This window comes from Sebastes umbrosus, chromosome 9, assembly GCF_015220745.1.
Source record: "Sebastes umbrosus isolate fSebUmb1 chromosome 9, fSebUmb1.pri, whole genome shotgun sequence".
Lineage (NCBI taxonomy): Eukaryota > Metazoa > Chordata > Actinopteri > Perciformes > Sebastidae > Sebastes > Sebastes umbrosus.
Genome location: NC_051277.1, coordinates 23,284,354 through 23,303,312, shown reverse-complemented (window position 1 = coordinate 23,303,312; position 18,959 = coordinate 23,284,354). Strand labels below are relative to the sequence as shown.

The 18,959-nt window shown below is 39.2% G+C and overlaps 1 protein-coding gene across 1 annotated transcript; it reads right to left on the bottom strand.

Annotated features, from left to right (window-relative positions):
- Window positions 1-2,016: 2,016 nt before the first annotated feature.
- On the bottom strand, window positions 2,017-16,165 carry sncb (synuclein, beta). Its single transcript, XM_037780554.1, has 6 exons — window positions 16,008-16,165; window positions 14,840-14,973; window positions 10,552-10,581; window positions 10,178-10,263; window positions 4,904-4,987; window positions 2,017-2,836 (listed from the first exon to the last, which is right to left on the bottom strand). Exons 2-6 carry the CDS (start codon window positions 14,958-14,960, stop codon window positions 2,807-2,809), a joined length of 351 nt encoding a protein of 116 aa, XP_037636482.1. The 5' UTR covers window positions 14,961-14,973; window positions 16,008-16,165; the 3' UTR covers window positions 2,017-2,806.
- Between the last annotated feature and the right edge of the window lie 2,794 nt (window positions 16,166-18,959).

Genomic DNA, 18,959 nt, shown 5'->3' with positions numbered 1-18,959 from the left:
ATCCTCAGCAGTGTGTGTGTGTGTGTGTGTGTGTGTGTGTGTGTGTGTGTGTGTGGTAATAATGACCGTGGTGATTCGTTATAGTGAGAGAGAAACAGGATGCAGCAGACAGACAGACACAGCGCCTCTGACAGTGTTATCTCCACTGTATGTGGCAGGATATCACATTTTTTTAAAAACCTGACAAACAGCTTGGAATCTGTTTTTATTTCCCAAAATAGTCACATATAATGAAAACTATAATAAACATAAATGGAAAAAGGTAAGAGGAGAATAAAAAGACAATTAATAAAGATTTCCTTTGGAATGTTAGCTGTGTGGAGATATATATATATATACTGCATACTGTATATATATTTTTTTTCAGGTTTTCTGATGCCAACATACTTCCATCCCAACTCGTCTAAAATGGATGATGAGACAAGTTGACTGGTGATTTCAGCTAGAATTGTCCTTTTTTTTTTTTTTTAAGTGATCATTTGGTCTCCAATTTCTGTCCAAACTCCTTGATGGTGTCGGTGGCCTTATCCGCAGCTTTCCCTATGGCTGCCTGAGTGTGTCTGCCGGCTTCTTGAGCAGCTTCAAAGAGTCAGAGTGAAGCAGAGGAAAAACAGTCAGGAAGTTAAACAACAAATCATCACCATTGTATTGTATCAAACTTTTGTTATCAACTCACATGCAAACTTATGACTGTAAGCATATATAGTGTATTTATGTGTGTATATACAAAGCTCATATTTAAACAAATTTAGTTTATCATTTTTTGTTAAAGGAGGTTGCACTTCAACAATGGGATTCACGGTGGAGTGCAAGACACAAAGTCCAATAAGCATACAAATGTGAAAAGGTAGCACATCATGGAGGAGAAAATACAAGCATTTCACTGGTTTAATCCTCCTTGATTTTGAAATCTGGGATGATTTCCATTATTCCTGTAACATTTGGAGGATTCGGTCTCTAAAACCACTTTCAACCAAGTTAAAATTTGTATTTCTATAGTCCTGTATTACACACAGTGTTACACAAGTCAAATAATAGGTCATTTCAGGAGCTCATCTTTCATCGACGATTAAACATTTAATTTGGGAGCAGAGTTTTTTCATCCTTTGACAGCTTGTGACTCTAACTCCTGCCTGCTCAGAGTCATATATATCCATTGTCACATCATAAAGCTTCAAAGACAGAAAAGTGTGCACTTTACCTGTGTTGGCTGTTTCTTTGGAGGAGTCTGCCACCTGCTGCACAGCTCCTTGAGCTGCCTGCACTGGAAAATACATGACAGTCAGGGATGTACAGTGACTGACCTCAGGAGGAAAAAACTATTGCAGTTAACACTTTTGCTTTTTAATAATTATTCTACTCTGGTAAACTAATTAAAAGTCCTTTACATGTGACAGACAATTTTAAACAGTTGTGAAAAAAAAAAGATTTACTGGAATGTTTTATCTATGAAGTTGCATTTTTCAACCAATACCATTGTGAAAAGAAAAGCCTTAACCAGACCAAGCCATCTTACAGCTGTAGCTCTACCTGCAGTGTCTGTGACTCCCTTCGCGGCCGAGTGGCTCGTGCCTTTCAGGCTCTCAAAGGACTTCTTGAACGAGGCCATGGCTCCTGTTTTTGTCTCCCGTGGCGTCCACACGACCGTCTGAGCCGACAGCAGCGGGGGTGGCTGTTTAATACCCTCTGTTTGAGCCCGACACCACCGAGCCTGCACGTTCCAGCCGGATTAACCCAAACAAAACCCACCCAAAGAGGCCCGATCAGACTGGCATCCCAACTATGGCAAAGTCCTGCCAAGGGCCATAGCCCGCTCAGCAGATTTCACACATCCTGTAGTCAAACCCCCCCAGACAAGAGTGAGCAAAAAAAGGGAAACATGCGAGGACGACGCATAATAGATCCTCATTTAGACCAACAGGCAGAACAAAAACAGAATTGGTTACAAGAGGTTTAAAATCAAATGAGTGATCAACGCCAAAAGTGAGTTTGATATCAAACAACACTAACAAATGGTTTCTTTTTTTACTTTTTATTTACAGAGGAATGTATGTCTGGCTTAACACATAAACCTTTATATTGACAAGTCCTGCAATTTAAAGCACATATTGATATGACAACCATTATGATTTTCAAGACATAATATATTGACTTTAACTCGTTAAAATCTTCAGTAACACACACAAACACACGCACACACAAACATGTATACTCTGCCAATTTCAGAGATTACAGATTTACTGGAATGATTTCACAAGCAACTATAAAGATACAATGTAAAAAACTCTTACTTCAAAAAAGTTCAAAGAAATTCCCAAAGAAATGCAAAAAAATAGAAAGAACCCACAAACAGGCATTGTCGACACTTAGGAGGATATTATTGTTTTTCATATCTGCTTGCAACCGGACATATTTATTTTTTCCCACTCCCAATGAATGTCTCATTGGAAGATGACGAACATCTATTGCACGTTTCTAAATACAGATACACACAAAGTACAAAGTCACAAGCCCTGAATCTGGTCTCATTTCATTGGGAGGGAGTCAAGGAAATGAGACAGAGAGGACAAATCCTACATCTCAATAAATACCTACACCCAACACATTACATTAATAACATGACATTTACAATATATAATAATAAAAGATTTGTCTTGAAGGAAGAACATTTTTCAGTGGGAATGCTTGTCTTTTTTGTTGTTTTTTTTGCAACGGGAGTATAATTGTAATAGATTCAGCGTTTGTCCTTTTTATTATTAGAAATATTATTGTGCTGCTGGTTGGTTGGTGGCTTGGAATGGTGCTTTTACGCTTCTGGCTCGTAGTCCTGGCTCCCCTGGGGAAAGAATTTAAGAGACAGGTCAAATCCGTAGCACAGAGAAGCTCCAGGTTAAAATTCAACAGTAAGCAACATGTTCTCACCTTTACCACCTTGTTGGCGGCAACTTCTTGTTTTTAAATAGAAATGTTCTACCTCCGACTCACAATAGGTGGGTGAAAGATACGTTACTGTCCATTGGTTTGGAGAAACTTAGATTTTCCCTTAAGGATTCCCTTAATTCTGTTGAAAAGACTTAGAAACCTCTCCTAAACCATACTGAATCTCTGACCTCCTTGCCTGCCTGGTTGTGACGATTGAGCCTCCTTATTTGTTTTATTGGATTGGTGTTGTTGTTTTTGAATTTCCAATTTTTTATTTACTTTATTATGTTATCATTATTATTATTATATTATTTCAGGTGCGTAGTGTTTCACTAATTTTGGTGTCACTGTTGCTTTAAGTCTTGTTGTAACTGTAAGTGTAATAGAAGACTACTCATTTGCTCTGTGATTTATATGCCTTGCAAAGTTCAAATAATTCAACAGTAAGACTTTGATTAATACTTAATCGCATGAAATTCGTCTTAAATCGGTTTAAGAAGAATATATCTAACAGAGGGCTTATGGTCACACATGATCGTGGTCTGCTGAAGGTAATGATGTCACTCTATCACAGCTGTGAGCTCCTCTGCTGGTGCCCGTCTCTGGCCTGCAGAGGGCAGCACGAGCCTACACCAGCTTCAAGGACGTGTCGTGAGCACAATCCAAGCATCCTTGTAACCCTGCACACGCCTCCTCCACGCACATGATCATACAAAAAAAAAAAAAGAAAAAAGAAAAACACAGCCTCCAGGAATGTGCAGTAGTCTTATGTCATCTATGTGCTCACAAAACCAAGAGTGATACTGGATGAGAATTTTTTTTTATTTTTATCTCTAAATCCTCCCTAAGAGGGCTTGGTTCACTCTGCAGCACTCCATATTCACAGCAATGCAGGGAGACCCTGACATTACCCACAATGCACGAAGGCAGAGAGCGTCATCACCACACCCATTCAGACAGAGCTCGCACATAGCTGGTGTAGCAGAGGATGGGGGAGGGGAAGGCGATGCGGAGGAGAGGAGTAGGAGGGAGAGACGGAGGAGGACATGGATGACACAAGCTGCTGCCTCTGAGAAATTCACTTTTAATTTGCATCTCAGGGAATATCGCAGTTTCATTCCTGTAGCTGATGAACGCAATAATTCACTGATAGAGGCTGCGAGTGGAAATTAAAAGAAAATCCGACTAAATGCACTGAATAAAATGAACATTATTAGCAAAAATCTCCTATTAAATCTTCATCCAACTGAAGCTGATTCTGAATATTTTAATATTCTCTGAGGATATAATTGTTTTCTGGCTAAAAACATACCTGATGCAGCACTTTAAACCATTAGATATACTATACTATATATTATGCTTTCAACATTATATGCATTGTGTGATATTTGTATTTACTTAGCTATTTAAAATCTGGTTTCAAAGCGATAGTTTCTGCACAGTTCGTCTCGCCCCTGACAGCCAAATTCCAAAAATAACCATCTGTGTCAGACTCGCATCCTTCCTCCACGCACGCACACACACGCACGCACACACACACACACACACACGCATAGACACTGACACACACCCAAAGCTCAGTGTAGGTAGGTGGTGCTATATTCACTGTACTCGCTATGTGGCAATTGGCTTGTTAAGCAGTCCGTTTTCATTTCCAGAGAAAAGAAGAATTACCTCAGCGTGAGTGAGCTGTAGTGTTTGTGTGGGACAGAAGTGGGGGGCAAGTGTGGAGTGCTATTGAAATGCAATACAGCTAAAATGTGTAACCATGCAGAGCTGGTGAATACTGATGAGCATCTATCTACTGTAAAGTGAGGCTGCACTCCAACGTTTTACAGTTTTTAACAGGCTTGTGACATAACATACTGAAAGCTATTTACAATGAAATCATAGTTCAATTTGAACACAGAGACATGAGATGCTATGTTGTAGGGCAGAGACATGTACTGTATGTGCTTGGTGTGTCGTGTTGGCTGATTACCTGCTGGGTCTCATCATATGTCCCTTCTGGCTCCAGCATTGCCTCTCCCTGGCCCTCCATGGCCTCCTGCCCGTACTCCTCAGGCTGCAGAGACACAGACAGGAAGACAGAGATGATGAAGACAGAAAAGATCTACAGTAATAGAAGCAACTACACATATTTGTAGTTTTTACATATTTGTAGTACATCATCATTACATTCGAATCGCACAGCTCAGCATCTGATTTTCCAAAATATAAATACCCATTGATCTTTGAAAAACCCAGAAGGTGGTTTAACAAACACTTCAACGCTTTTCAGAATCCCAGAATCCAAAAAGACTCTTTCTTAACACAATACAAAATATTTCTAACACATTTCTTAAAGCTTTGATAGCTAACATTGGAGAGTATGCTATATTTAAAAAACTTATCTAACCGAAAAACCCAGCCCAGTGTTGCCAACTCTTTTCCAATGAAAGTAGTTGTCGCAACACTGACAGCCTGTCGCTTCAGGTCTCCCTCCAAAGCCACTCCCCCAGAATGATCATTATGAAGGTAAACAATGCACAGGGCTATCGTTAATACTCACAGCTATCTAGCTAGACAGGCAGGTTGCCCGTCCAATGCTTATTACAGTCCTGGGACAGCCAAAGATACCAGATATTTTTTCCCTTTTTTTGTCAGAGCATTGGATATATTGATTGCTGTTGTGATGTAAAGAGAATTTCAAGATATATAACAACAATGCTTCTAAAATACGTTTCACACCCTAGCTTTAAATTGCAATGGTATAGTTCCTAATCCAGGTAGCCTGTAATATGTCATTGCTCTTTTTGTATAACACAAAAAAAAATAGGAATTGTGCTTTATTTTGTATGAAAATATGAAATAATAGAAGTTAACATAAATATCCACAAATATGATACCTTACCTACCTATGATACCCTTTTCCCACCAAAATAAGCATGTATATGCAGTGTTTTTAAACATGGGAAAATATGCTAAAAATAGGCGATAGACTCCGTTCCCATTGCAAGTATGCCGTGCCGATGCAATGGCCTTTCTGTTTAGTTTTTTCTGATGTGTCATGGTTGACGTCATGGCCGGCCAGGAGCATAAGCAGGTTAGTAAACAGTGGAAATGTTACGGTGGTTACTTCTTTTTTTAATATCTGTTACTTATTCAGTGTCTCTTTCAAACTCTCAAAACAGAGTTGGTGATTGTTGTAAAAGTGGAAAGACTAATAAAGACGGTTTTGATGAGTTTTATTTTGTTTCTGTCGAGTTTGACTGAAGTGTGTTTTAAAATGAGTTTTAAAGGTAAAATTTCTGTTGTCTGACTGGAGTCTGGTGGCTTTGAGGAGAGCATATTAATTGTATGTTTTGTATGTTAATGAATTATAATAATTTTCCAAATCCCTGGTTATTTTATTTATTATATTCACTTCAACGAGCGTCATAGAATCGCATCGGAAAAGGGTTGAAAAAGAGCACCTCGTGTTTATTCGCACTGTGCGCCTTGCGTTTTTACAGGACTGCCCTGAACACCCCGAATTGAAAAAAAAACGAAATTCAACTCAAAGCAGAAAAAGTGCCCGACGTCTGTAGCGTTTTTACTCATTATGGTGACCTTAGCTGGAAGTTATTTTCATGAATTTAAACTGTACTATTAACTATTTGGGCTGCGAACAGTTCATGATTTGTAATAACGTTAGCACTCATTTGTTGGTGGCCTAGCAACATATAAAATAAAAAGACTCAGCAAACAGCAATAAAATGCTCTGATCGGGCAACAAAAAGGCAGTGCAGTGCACCTCATGTTTTCCACCAGCAAAACGTGTTCTGTCTGATCGGGCCATTAGTCTCGTACTTCTCTCACTCGTCCAGTCTGTGGCACTCAGCCCAAAGCACACTGGTTTTAACTGAAGACATAAATCTTTAAAAATAGCTAACAAATACATAATTTCATTTTCCAAAAAGGATAAATAACTTCCTAAAACAGCTGGACACTGTGGTTTTCAGCAAACGTTACTCAAACAGGAGGAAATTGTGCATATATTGGGGACTATTTTCAGCTATGGACTTATACATATCTGGTGCTCCCAGAGAATATTTACAACAGCCGGACAACGTGGGCTGATTTAAAGTAAAATATAGTAGCCTGTGTTAATTATATTAAGGGTCACCAAATGCAACGATGTGGCTAAAAGATGTGTTATTAATCATTTTTGGGCAACAATGGAGGCACAGAGGAGTAAGAAATATCAGGCTCTGGATAAAAACATACTTGTTAGTACGATCAATTCATTGTTAGTTTTGGTCTTTTTATAGGTTTCATTGACAAAAAGAAAAATATAGAACACCCCCAGCCTTATCTTTTGATATTCAAAGTGACGCTGACATTGATTGATATCGACACTGACACGGCTCTCTTTCTTAGAGCTTCCCGAAGCAGACAGCGCTCCATCTTTGCTGCACCTCCTACTACAAGCCCTTAAAACAAAGCTAGTGGGTCAGCACACATTTATTTTTAAACCCAGCACTAATCAAGTCAATTAGGTCAGAGAAGAACAGACCATAATCCTATATACTGTATCAAGCTGGTGTTATTGCTGTAAGCCCACCAACAAGATTAGCATGGCCTTAAACGCTGAACAATGGGAAACCACCATAAAGACATAACTAATCAGACGGATCATCGCCTGAGAAAAAGTGAACATGAAAAAGGCTGTTTATGTGATAACAACAGTAGAGAAAGATATGTTTTTTTTGTCTGATTGAATTCAGTCGAGACTCAAGCACAAGAGAAGCCTTATGTGCAGACCATTTAGCACAGGTTTCTCTTAAAAAACATTATTTGAAGTATTCAAAGTTAAATATTGTGTATAGTGTACGAGCAATTTTAGAGGGCAGAATACAGTTACAGAGTGGATATACAGCACAGCATATAACTGAACAGTAGTGGCTGCACATGTAATACGAATGTCAACAGTTTAACAATCTGTTGTCAGGGTGTTGAAATGAGTAGTTTTATCACTCAGATAGTGCCTCTGAGAAGCCTATTAGAGCAGGCTGTCAGATTTACTAGATTAGCGAGCGAGTGGAGAGGGTCCAACTCTGAGGGATGAAGGCTTCGGACAGCACGAGGACCTTTCTGTTTCACTGACAGTCTGACAGCAAAAGATGAAATGTCAGCATGCCGATGACGCACAACCAGGTCATTTAACAAGCAAAAAAACAACGAGTAAAATGTATACCACTCAAATTTCCAAGCTTGGCTATAAGTAGATTTTTCCAATACTGTTCCAGGAGACATTAGCAGAGGTCTTCAGGGGGTCAGGGTACTATAATGGAAAAGCTGTGTGTTGAAGAAAGCTGATAGTCCCACAGAGAGACTGTTTGGGGTCATTCAAAGCACCTGAACAGTGAAACAGGCTCTGAACTGAAGCTATATGTGTAAAACAAAGCCTTAGTGCAACTGCATTACTTTCTATTTCAACTGTATAAAAGCTGTCAATCAGCAGTACATTTTGCAGCATGAAAGCAGAATCATGCTGTGGAGCATACTGTTTTTATCTTGTCAACGTTGAGAAACATGTTTTTGACTTAAATACACAAGTGAACTTTATCGCAAAAAAACATGACCGCGTTTCCTCTGGTAGGACAGCAAATGTCGGTGCTGACAGCAGAGGAATAAAACCGATGCGGACCAGTAACTCTATGTTGAAGTGACACGCAAATTCATCAGCCCGTGTTTATTCCTGCTGTCTAAATCTGGCTCTGCTACAACCACAGTCCTGTCCAGACTTTAATGAACACAACTTGCAGCAAGTTGCCAACTGTAAGTGAGGCTCGGATCTGGAACGGAGGTTTCTTTTCCTCTGTCACTTGTTCTCAGGCACGTGTACACAAACATATGTAGGCTCAATCAAGAATAGCGTAAGCTGCTGTATTGTTAACATGCATACACAAGGCAGTCTGTAGTCATGTCATTATATGCATGCAATGCGCAAAAGCGCTTCACACTACATGTCAACATTCACCCATTCACACATACAGACAAACACATACACTGACGGCAGAGGCTGCATCAGTATCTAATCTAAATATTCATTCACTCACACATCAATGGCACAGCCTGCAAGAGTTCAGAATCTTGCTCAAGGACACTTTAACATGTGGACTGGAGGAGCCGGGGATCGAATCCGCAACAACCCCCTCTACCTCTAAGCCACAGTCTTCTGTGTCATAGGAGGAAGTTTTGCAAAGTTTAAAAAAAATAACCCTGATGATATCATCGAGGACGCTATTGGTGTTGCATTATGGGAAATGTAGGATCCAGTGTTTTAAGGATTAAAAGTCAGGATATATCAGCTGCCGTCGCTTTGATTATGACCGTTCTTTTTTTAAATCTGTGTCTTGTGAGTCCAAAAACTTTGTGGAAGTGAAATATTAAATCGATTGAATACCCTTTTAAAGAACCATTTTTTTCAATTTTGAAGCATAAAGGATGTCTTTCAATGCGTTTTGAAGTTGTATTTAGTATATTTGCAGCTCTTTACATTGTGTAAGAAGGGCCAGGGGGTTTGGTAAAGTTTTGTAAGTCTTATTGTACTGTGCAATAATCCTACCATCTGAGAGATTTAAAAAATATTCAAAATATTGATTAAACTACACAACTTATTGATTAGTTGATGAACAAAAATTGAAAACAATTTGAGTGGTGAGTTTTATCGAGCAGAACTGCCAAATATTGACTGGTTCCATTTTCTTAAATGAGAGGATTTGCTGTTTTTCTGTTACTATATACTGTATATATCTTTAGGTTTTGGACTGTTGGACGGCATAACAAGCTATTTGAAGACGGCATATTGGGCTCTGGAAACGTATGATATACTGTATATACTTAAAATAATCACTATTTTTGAAAAATGATTTATAGACTAAAACAACATTGAGAGATTCATTTTATAGATTAGAAATCATAGGTGTTTGCAGCCCTGGTTGTATATACTGTATACCCAAAAATAACATCAAACAAATGCAATACTGACCACAGATATATATTACATAAAGCTTTTGAATATGCTTTGCTAAAGGAGCTGGAGATTTTAAATATGCAGTGCCGTTCATCACCTCTGATCGGTTCACAGTTAAGGGCCAACTGATATCCTGTGAACGCACTGCAATACTGTGTCGGCTAACAGGAACACACTGCAGAAACTAGAACAGCGAGTTACACTTCACTGTGTGTGCAAGCAGGGAGCTGATGGCGAGTGTAATGGCGTACATACATTCATGTCAGCAGGGAACTCGTCCTTTTTCCCCAGGCCGGTGGCAGCGACGATGTTCCCGTAGGCTCCAGTGGTCTTCTCAGCCACTGCAGAGACACACAAACATCATGTAAACACACACAGACGTAACATTATCTCAACAGATTCAGCAGACAGATTAAAAGCATGCGCATGATGCCTGCCCTCTTTTGTTTCTCAATTGATTATTGCACATAATGACCACTTACAGATGCCCCTACTATACACAAACGCTCCCCCATAACCATAATGAATTTGCCATTTCCCAGTTAGGAAGTGTCTTCACTGTAATGAAACTGAGCTTGTTATTGCTGCAGCAGTGATGTTTAGGTTTGACTGACAGAGGGAAAACTCACCTGTGCTCGCGCTGTCTTTGGCCTTGTTACCTGAATTAACAAAAAGAGAAATTTGTTAGAATAGTTCCTTCAAGTCTCATTTGACATTTTGCCTTTCAAGATGAATTATCTTTTGTAAGTGTGTGTAGATACGGGAACTTTACACTTGTCTAACACTAACCACTGAAGCACTACTGCCATTCATTCAGAGTTTTAGCTTGTCGTGTACTTTCTTAAAATGAACCTTCATAGGTCAAATATTATCTACCTGACTGCATGATTCATGACATACTGATGCTACTGAAGCCCGACATGAAAAGCAGTATTAATTCAAAGATACAGCACTGCGGCGTCCTGCTAATCACTGTGGAATGTAACTAGCATGATTCACTTTTCACAATTGTCACTACCAACCAATCAGTTTTCATATAAGTGATGCAGTAACACTTTTGTTTATTCACAGTTTGCCACAGCTCCAGAGGCAATAGAGAACAATCATGGCTGAAGCACTTGGGTTTCTTGGTACTTTCATAGGGAGGAGTTATTAAACTTTGTGGCCGACTTAAAACCCAAACCACTAATCAATCCTCTGACCTTTGGCTGATCTCATCCATCTACACTGTACTCCATCACGCTATTTGGTCAATCAACTGTGTGCCCACTGGCCACTCAAGCATTGTCCTCCTCTCTACTGTGCAGAAGTCACATGTCTTATTGGTCCCTGAGGGCCTTTAAAAGCCAACTGAGAAAGAGAAATGAAATGATGATGACGATGAAGTACAGAGCCGTCGCTACAAAAGGCGAGCCTCAAAGCAAAATGTACATCTAAGATGTACATCCATTTAAGCATCTGCTCTGGTGAAGTGCAGCTACCGCACTACAGCTACACTAAACACAAATGGATGGTAGCTGTGGGTACATTAATATATATATATATTAATGTATATATCTATATATACACACATTAATATATATATTAATGTATATATATATAGATATATACATTAATATACATATATACATACATATAAATATATATATACATACATACAGTATACATATATATATATATATATATATATACATACATACATATATATATATATTTTTTTTTTTATTTATTCACTTCATTATATTTTCATAGTAAATACAGTATATATCCTTTTTAATTTTATGTTTAGCTATTTACTTTCAAGTAATTTGTATCATTATTATTATTTTATACACTGACAAATGTTCAGTTTGGGGGAAGGTTCTGTGTTATATGTATAATCTGTTAAATGCATAAAATCAATAAATGTTTTGTTTTTTAAATTCTCCCATAAATATATTGAATATATTGAAACAGATTACTGAGTGTTATTATTTTGCAATGCAATTCCAGGCTGTAGCTATGGTTTAGCAAATGTTAGTATCAGAGATAACTGTTTAAATGAAAGTGCGGAAAAGAGCTGCCATATACTGAGACTGTCATAATAGGGTACATGGATGCTCTATGAATGAGGCTGTTAGTTGTGACATTAAATGGCATCTAGTACAGCAGGCTTTTCTCATTTTCGCCTCTCCTCGCCTTACTCAGGCTGTCTGCTCAGCTCAGCTGGGTGGGCGGTCTGCAGCAGCTGTCAAAAGGTGGGCCACAGGCCTATCAGATCACTCTTACCCCTCCTCCAAGGGGGCCTTCAAGCGAATCATACGCAGCTTTCTAGGGCATCGCTACGCTCAACAAGCAGCATGCAGAAGCACAGAGATGCCACAGAAAATGCTCCTTTCCCTTTCTGTGTGCCACAGGCAAGAGGCGGGATGAGACGCAGACGAAAATGAGCCTGCACGTGTTTTGACTGCAGATTGACATGTTTGGTTCTGGTGATGAGTGACAGGGACACGGTGCTAAGTATGTAGGGTAATTGGATTCTATCTAAAACGCAGACACATCGGACAACTTCTCCTGGAATACCCGATGTCTCTTGAACGCACCCGAGACATACTGTCACCGAATCAATGGCACGGGCACCGGCCCGTAGCTGTAGCACTACCAGCAGGGGTGTCACTGGAAATTTGGGCCGTCTGACAACAGCTCAACAACTGGCAAAATAAATATATGTAATGGCTGGCAGGCTCCAGGGCCCGCGTTCATCTCTGAGTCACCTGAGTCATCTGGCCCTTCCCCCCTTCACCCCTACCGGACCAACTGTAAGATGACAAGCAGAGCTGGCCAATATGGAAGACATCATTCATCACAAATGACATGGGCTTTGTCACTATAGACATACAGTTGGTGAAATCACTATAATAAAACAAGTGATGTTCATTACGCTCAATATAATGAAACATGAAAATCCAAACATTATCTACTTCCAGCCTCTGAAAATGTTCTGTTTTTCTTTCTCTTATGTAACTGTAAACAGTAAGTCTTTGGGTTTTGGACTGTTGGTTGGACAAACAAGCAGTTTGAAGTAGAGCTGCAACGATTAATCGATTAGTTGTCAACTATTAAATTAATCGCCAACTATTTTGATAATTGATGAGTCATTTTTTAAGATTTTTTTTTTTAAATTCTGATTCCAGCTTCTTAAATGTGAATATTTTCTGGTCTCTTGACTCCTCTATGACAGTAAACTGAATATCTTTGAGTTGTGGATGAAACAAGACACACTGATCATTATTTTTCCTAATTTTCTGACATGTTATAGACCTAATCGATTAATCGAGAAAATAATCGACAGATTAATCAACAATGAAAATAATCGTTAGTTGCGGCCTTAGTCTGAAGATGTCACCATGGACTCCTAGGAAATTGTGATGAGCATTTTCACCATTTCCTGACATTTTATAAACCAAATGATTTATTGAGTAACCAAGAAAATAATATATCAGATTAATTGCTAATGGAAATAATTGTTAGTTGCAGCCCTAGACATATTAAAACCAAAATACACAACTCAAATTAGGTTCTCTAAAATATGATTCAACATGATTTTCTTCAACATTGAATACACTGAGCTTGCTATTAATTATTTAGACAATAGGACTGGTTAGCATTGGCTATTGTGACATTAAAATTTCATTATTTCAGAATGATTTGACACCATTAAAGAATACCCCTGAATTATTGCCCGGCAACACAGCTAATTAAATTATGCATAGCACTGCCTTTACAAGTCAGGGAGCTGGAATATGATGACTGTGAAAGTTGTCATTTTTTAATGTTGATGATCAAAGAGATGATACAATGGTTTTGTCAGTTTCTATTGTTCTTTCGCCCAGCTGCTCGCTAACCTTTTCCAGGTGTCCATCCGCCTCCGTATCACATCTAAAGCAAGTGAAATAGATTGGGGCCAATAATCTAAAGGCACATATTTGGCAGTTGCACTTTAGAATCATGCAACAGAGACACTGATCTGTGCAGATCGCTCTGCTGTTATGGTGTCCATTACAAATTAAGCTGCTCTGTAAAGGACAAAAGGAGCAGAGGCCTTTAGTCTGTTCGTCTCCAGGAGGTGACCGCGGGCTGAGACTGTTTTACAATCTGCTGCTGTCCAATGCACTGACATGTGGCAAGAGCAGCTCCCACCATCCTGCTGCCCCACCCCCACCCCCACCACCACGACCCCCACCCGTTCCCATCTCCCGCCTGTAGCCCAGTCAAGTCAGGCGAGAGGGCACCGAGGACGTTCAAAGCCTCGTATCACATCACGCACGTCAAAAATAACTCCAGTGCATCCTTTTTTTTTTTTAAAACCTCTGGATAGTTAGATAATACAACAGGTAAAATTGCTGATTATTTTGATATTGCATCAGCCTAATAAAGTAAAACAAATATATTGATCAACTGTCAGGCTGATTTATTTATTAAATTACAGCATACTAAACCACTCTGAATTTTAAGGAGTGCACTCAGCTGTACTTATCGTGCCGTACACTGTAACACATCAGTCATTTTAACTTGCACCACACATTGAGTCCAATAAAACAACTGCCGTTACAGAGAGGAAATCATGGAGGTGTAATAATGTCACCTAACTGTATTATAATGACACTGAACAAAGAGGTTAAGCAACACACACACACAGTCTGCTGGTTGCTTACATGTCAGAGAGAAGCAGGATTCTGCTATTTATTGTGCCAATAAAAGGAAGCCATTGTATAATTCAACCATTTGTTTCAGGGCGTAATGAGGATGCTGCAGGAACTAAATTATAAAATACTCCCTGCTGATTTGTTGCCTGCTCATCCATATAGGAGGAACAACTCAATGTGCCTGGTTTGCATGTAAAATAACCCCCTGCAAGCAGATTTGTGATCATCTTACCTACAAACATTACTCCTTCTTTAGTCTTTTCAGCCGCAACCGCAACTCCTTCCTTGGTCTTCTCTGCGGCCACAGCCATCCCCTCTTTCGCTTTAGACAAACCCTTCATAAACACATCCATCTTGGCCGAGTAACTGTGGAGAGACACCTGCTGTCAGTCACCATCACTGCTGTCACTGTGTGTACACATCATATTTTACATGCATGTGGCATTAAATAGCTCATATTAATAACCAGTTTTTAAGCATATTCATTTCTATCTATTTCTACAAGCCTCTATGGATGTCTAGTCTATTATAAGAGCACAGTAAATGAAGGCAGCACTGCCTCCTGTGGTAGATCCTGGCAGCTGCAGCAGCCCCAGCCATCAGGCTGTAGTAAAAAACCCCTCTCTGTTCACTCATGCATTCAACACCCTTTTTTTTCACATCCTCGTCAAAGCATGAAATATTCAAAAGGCAAAAAAAAAATTCAATGAAATGGTTAATTGTGGAGGCGCTCATTAATTATTGCTCGCCTGTAATGCTACTCTCTGTGGCAGAGAGATGGCAGGGCTGCTCCTGGGAATAAAAAAGAGCAGGCCCCCTTTTTAAGGAGACTGTACATCATCATCTCATTCTACATGTATTGCAAGATCCTACACAACGTTGCTGCTGGGGGGGGGGATGGGAAGCACGATCTATACTATCACATCTACACTATCACATCCATACTATCATATATCTACACGCAGCACGGTTTTTGTGGATATGTAATCTGAGCTCGTCCGATCACACGAGGGGAAACATTTAAATAAAACAGACGAGGCTGCAGACTAACAGCTCGGATTATATTCTTACATTACACACCAATAATTCAGAGTCTCATCCTATCTGATTCAGGTCAAGCCTTTTAATTGTCACATGCATATATTCACGGTGTCGACCAATGCATTATATTCCACACACTAAATTGATAATCTGACACGAAAAAGCATTATAATTTATATATCTATATATATATAGATATATACGTTGGATTAGAGTTGTAATGTGTTTTACGCACGGTGCCATCCAATGACGACGCACACACATGCACGGTCCCCACAAATGGTGGTGACCTCTATATGATTAAAAACTCTTAATACCAATAAAATGAATGCAAGAAAAAAAAAAAAAGGAGTACTTACCTATTTACAAATAGCCGTCGACTTGTCCCCTTATGATTGATTCGCACAGTCGAGTCACACTATCGTCTAAATGGGAGATATTTTCAAATGATCACTAGGTGGGCCTTCCTCGGGCTGATCTTCCACCAACAGGGACAGCCCCCTTCACGGCGTGGTTGAGACTATCACGTCGTCACCCCTCCTCTTCCTCCTCCTCCTCCCTCTCTCTCCACCTCCATCACTGGTTAACTCCACTATTGATCACCCCACATGTCAACTGGTACAGCGAGGAGAGTGACTTTAACAGCTCATCTTGACCCTTTTCTATTACAGAAGTTAGATCATGTAATATGGCTGTAAAGGAATATTTGACACTATATTTATTCTAACGTGTTTATCTATTCTTTTGTTGTTATACTGTTTAACTTGCACCAACAAAACCACCTCTTACCTCTTACACCTGGCAATAAACACGATTCTGATTCTGATAATATTGACATTGAGTAAAATAATATGGACTCTGGGTGCAAGTATTATCTCGCATTTGTCAACATTGTAATAAATAAAATAATGCTAGAACAAACTTTTTTGTCCCTTTTCTATTACAGAATTTAGACCCGGTGACCATCACGAACAATCATGTAATATATGGCTGTAAAGGAATATTTGACACTATAAATATTGACATTGAGTACAATAATATGGACTCTGGGTGCAATTAGTATCTCGCATTTGTCAACATTTTAATAAATAAAATAATGTTGAACAAACTTTTTTATTTAGACTACTTGACCTACTTTTAATGGATTCTCTTGGACTCTATTTTTAATTTGATTTATTTACTGTATTGTTATTGTTATTATATATATCTTGTCCTAATTGTTTATTATCACTATTATGTAGTCATATTATTTCTTTATATTAATCTTGTCTCTAGGTGGAGGCTTCAGATAAGCCCAGTGGGTTTTTTGCCTCTTCCTGCACTGTATATTATTATTTTTTGTTATGTTGTATAGTCTTAAATTGTGCAAAACAAATAAACAAATAAACAATTGACAATTTAACTTTGCTACCGCCACCCCCATGTTACACTAAAAACTGGTGCCATTATATTGTCTTTCATTAATCCACATCCTATTACACTGTTAGTGTAATGTCAAAACAGTTTACAATAATATGGACTATATGGACAATAATATGGACTCTAGGTGCAACTATTATGTCTCATTTGTCAACATTTTAATAAATAAAATAATGCCAGAACAAACTTTTTATTTAGACTACTTGACCTACTTTTAATGGTTTCTGATGGGACTCCATTTTGGATTTAACTTTGCCACCTTCCCCCCCAATATTGCACTACAAACTGGTGCCATTTTATTGCCTTTCATTAATCCACATCCTATATAAGTGTTATGTCAAATAGTTTATTGCATATTTATTTTTTAACTGCCCCAAGTAGGCAATTAACAGTGAGGTGGAAGACGTTTAAAACCAATTATCCCACTCCACTACTGACATGCGCAGAACAGGAGAGTGCTCTGAGGGCGATACCATTCTGTCTAAGAGATGGGGGTGGACTGATTCAATATGAAACATTGAGGCTGTGCTGTATATATAGATTTTTTTTTTTTTTAAGGTAATTGACGCTTGGAAAAGAAAAACAGTCGATATAATTATCTCTTAACCAGAAGTAATTCAACAACACCAGAAAGATTATTTCATGTTAGTAGCCTGTATGTTTTCTACACCGAGTATTAGTCCTTAAAAAGGTCACGAGGGGATTTCTGCCGTTCATATTTAATTGAATCACGAGCTCGTGAGTTTCTCGTGCAGTGAACGTGCCTCAGCCAATCAGAGCAGAGGACGACCTCATATAGAACCATGGTGGTGATATAGAATCTAAGCATCACCTAAGCATCACGACCTGATGGGATGTTCTATATTATAGAACATCCCATCAGGTCGTGATGCTTTTTAATGGACAAAACTACAACCAGAATAAAAAAACACAATATTTCCCTGGTTTCCAACATCTATTTCTAATAATGTAACAATGCTCAGAGGGACAGTGTTGGTGCCGTCTGCCTGTGCAGTATTTCAGTTTTTAAAGGAAGGTGTGTGATAAATAGGCAAGATTTTAGTCCTTATTGTAAGCTGTCACCTTGAAAAATAAGCCTGTATAAAAATAAAATGTAAGGCCAGTGAGGTCTGTTTACAATGTGTGTAGATTGCGTTAATACTGCTGGAGCTGGATTCTGCACGTTTCACTGAGCTGAATCACAGCCTTGACGTACCACCCCCTCCTTTTTCTGACGTACATGCAGTGACGACATTGTAGTGGGCGAGAGGGATTGCGAAATCCTCCTTCCTCTCCCCAACTCCCCCCTTCCACAGTCTGAGGAAATCCCAGATAGCAACCTCTCCTTGAAATCCCCTTGTCCCTGTCTCATCTGGTCTCGGTGAGCATGAGTAGGCACTGCCTGGGTTGTGGTTTTTAGCCCGGCATGGACCTGGCCATTGTGTGCCATTATGTCCTGTGAATTGTAACATTCACCTTCCATGTATTGGTTTTGTCAGGATAGGTAATAAACTTTGTGTTGTGGGTTTGTAGGGCAACAAAGAGTAAACAATCACCATGACCTCATTTTTTCCACCTCCCATTAATAACATATTAGTGTGATTTGTGTGCTACCACAATCTCTGCTTTGAACCGTGAGTAGAAAGCTTCATCCTTACAGTGAGTCCCAGTCAGGCGCTGTCCAGGGTCCTGAACATGAAGTGCATCTCTGTCCATGGTGCTGAACCGCTTCAGCCTAAACCACACAGCCCTGCAGGATAGGGTGCAAGATATAAAAAGGGGGTTATTATTAATGTCTTCCATTAAAACACTGCAAGAAAACTTAACATACAGTTAATCCACATACAGTTAAAGCTGCTTCCAGCCCAGAGGTGCAGCAGATACATTGAGCA

Bases quoted from the DNA above. Each gene is read 5' to 3' on its own strand.
- sncb (XM_037780554.1), bottom strand. From the start codon at position 14,960: ATGGATGTGTTTATGAAGGGTTTGTCTAAAGCGAAAGAGGGGATGGCT. The intron at 10,582-14,839 runs GTAAGATGATCA...TTGTTAATTCAG, and splicing joins AGAAGGAGTAATGTTTGTAG to GTAACAAGGCCAAAGACAGC. The intron at 2,837-4,903 runs GTAATCAGCCAA...TTCTTTCCCCAG, and splicing joins CATATGATGAGACCCAGCAG to GGGAGCCAGGACTACGAGCC.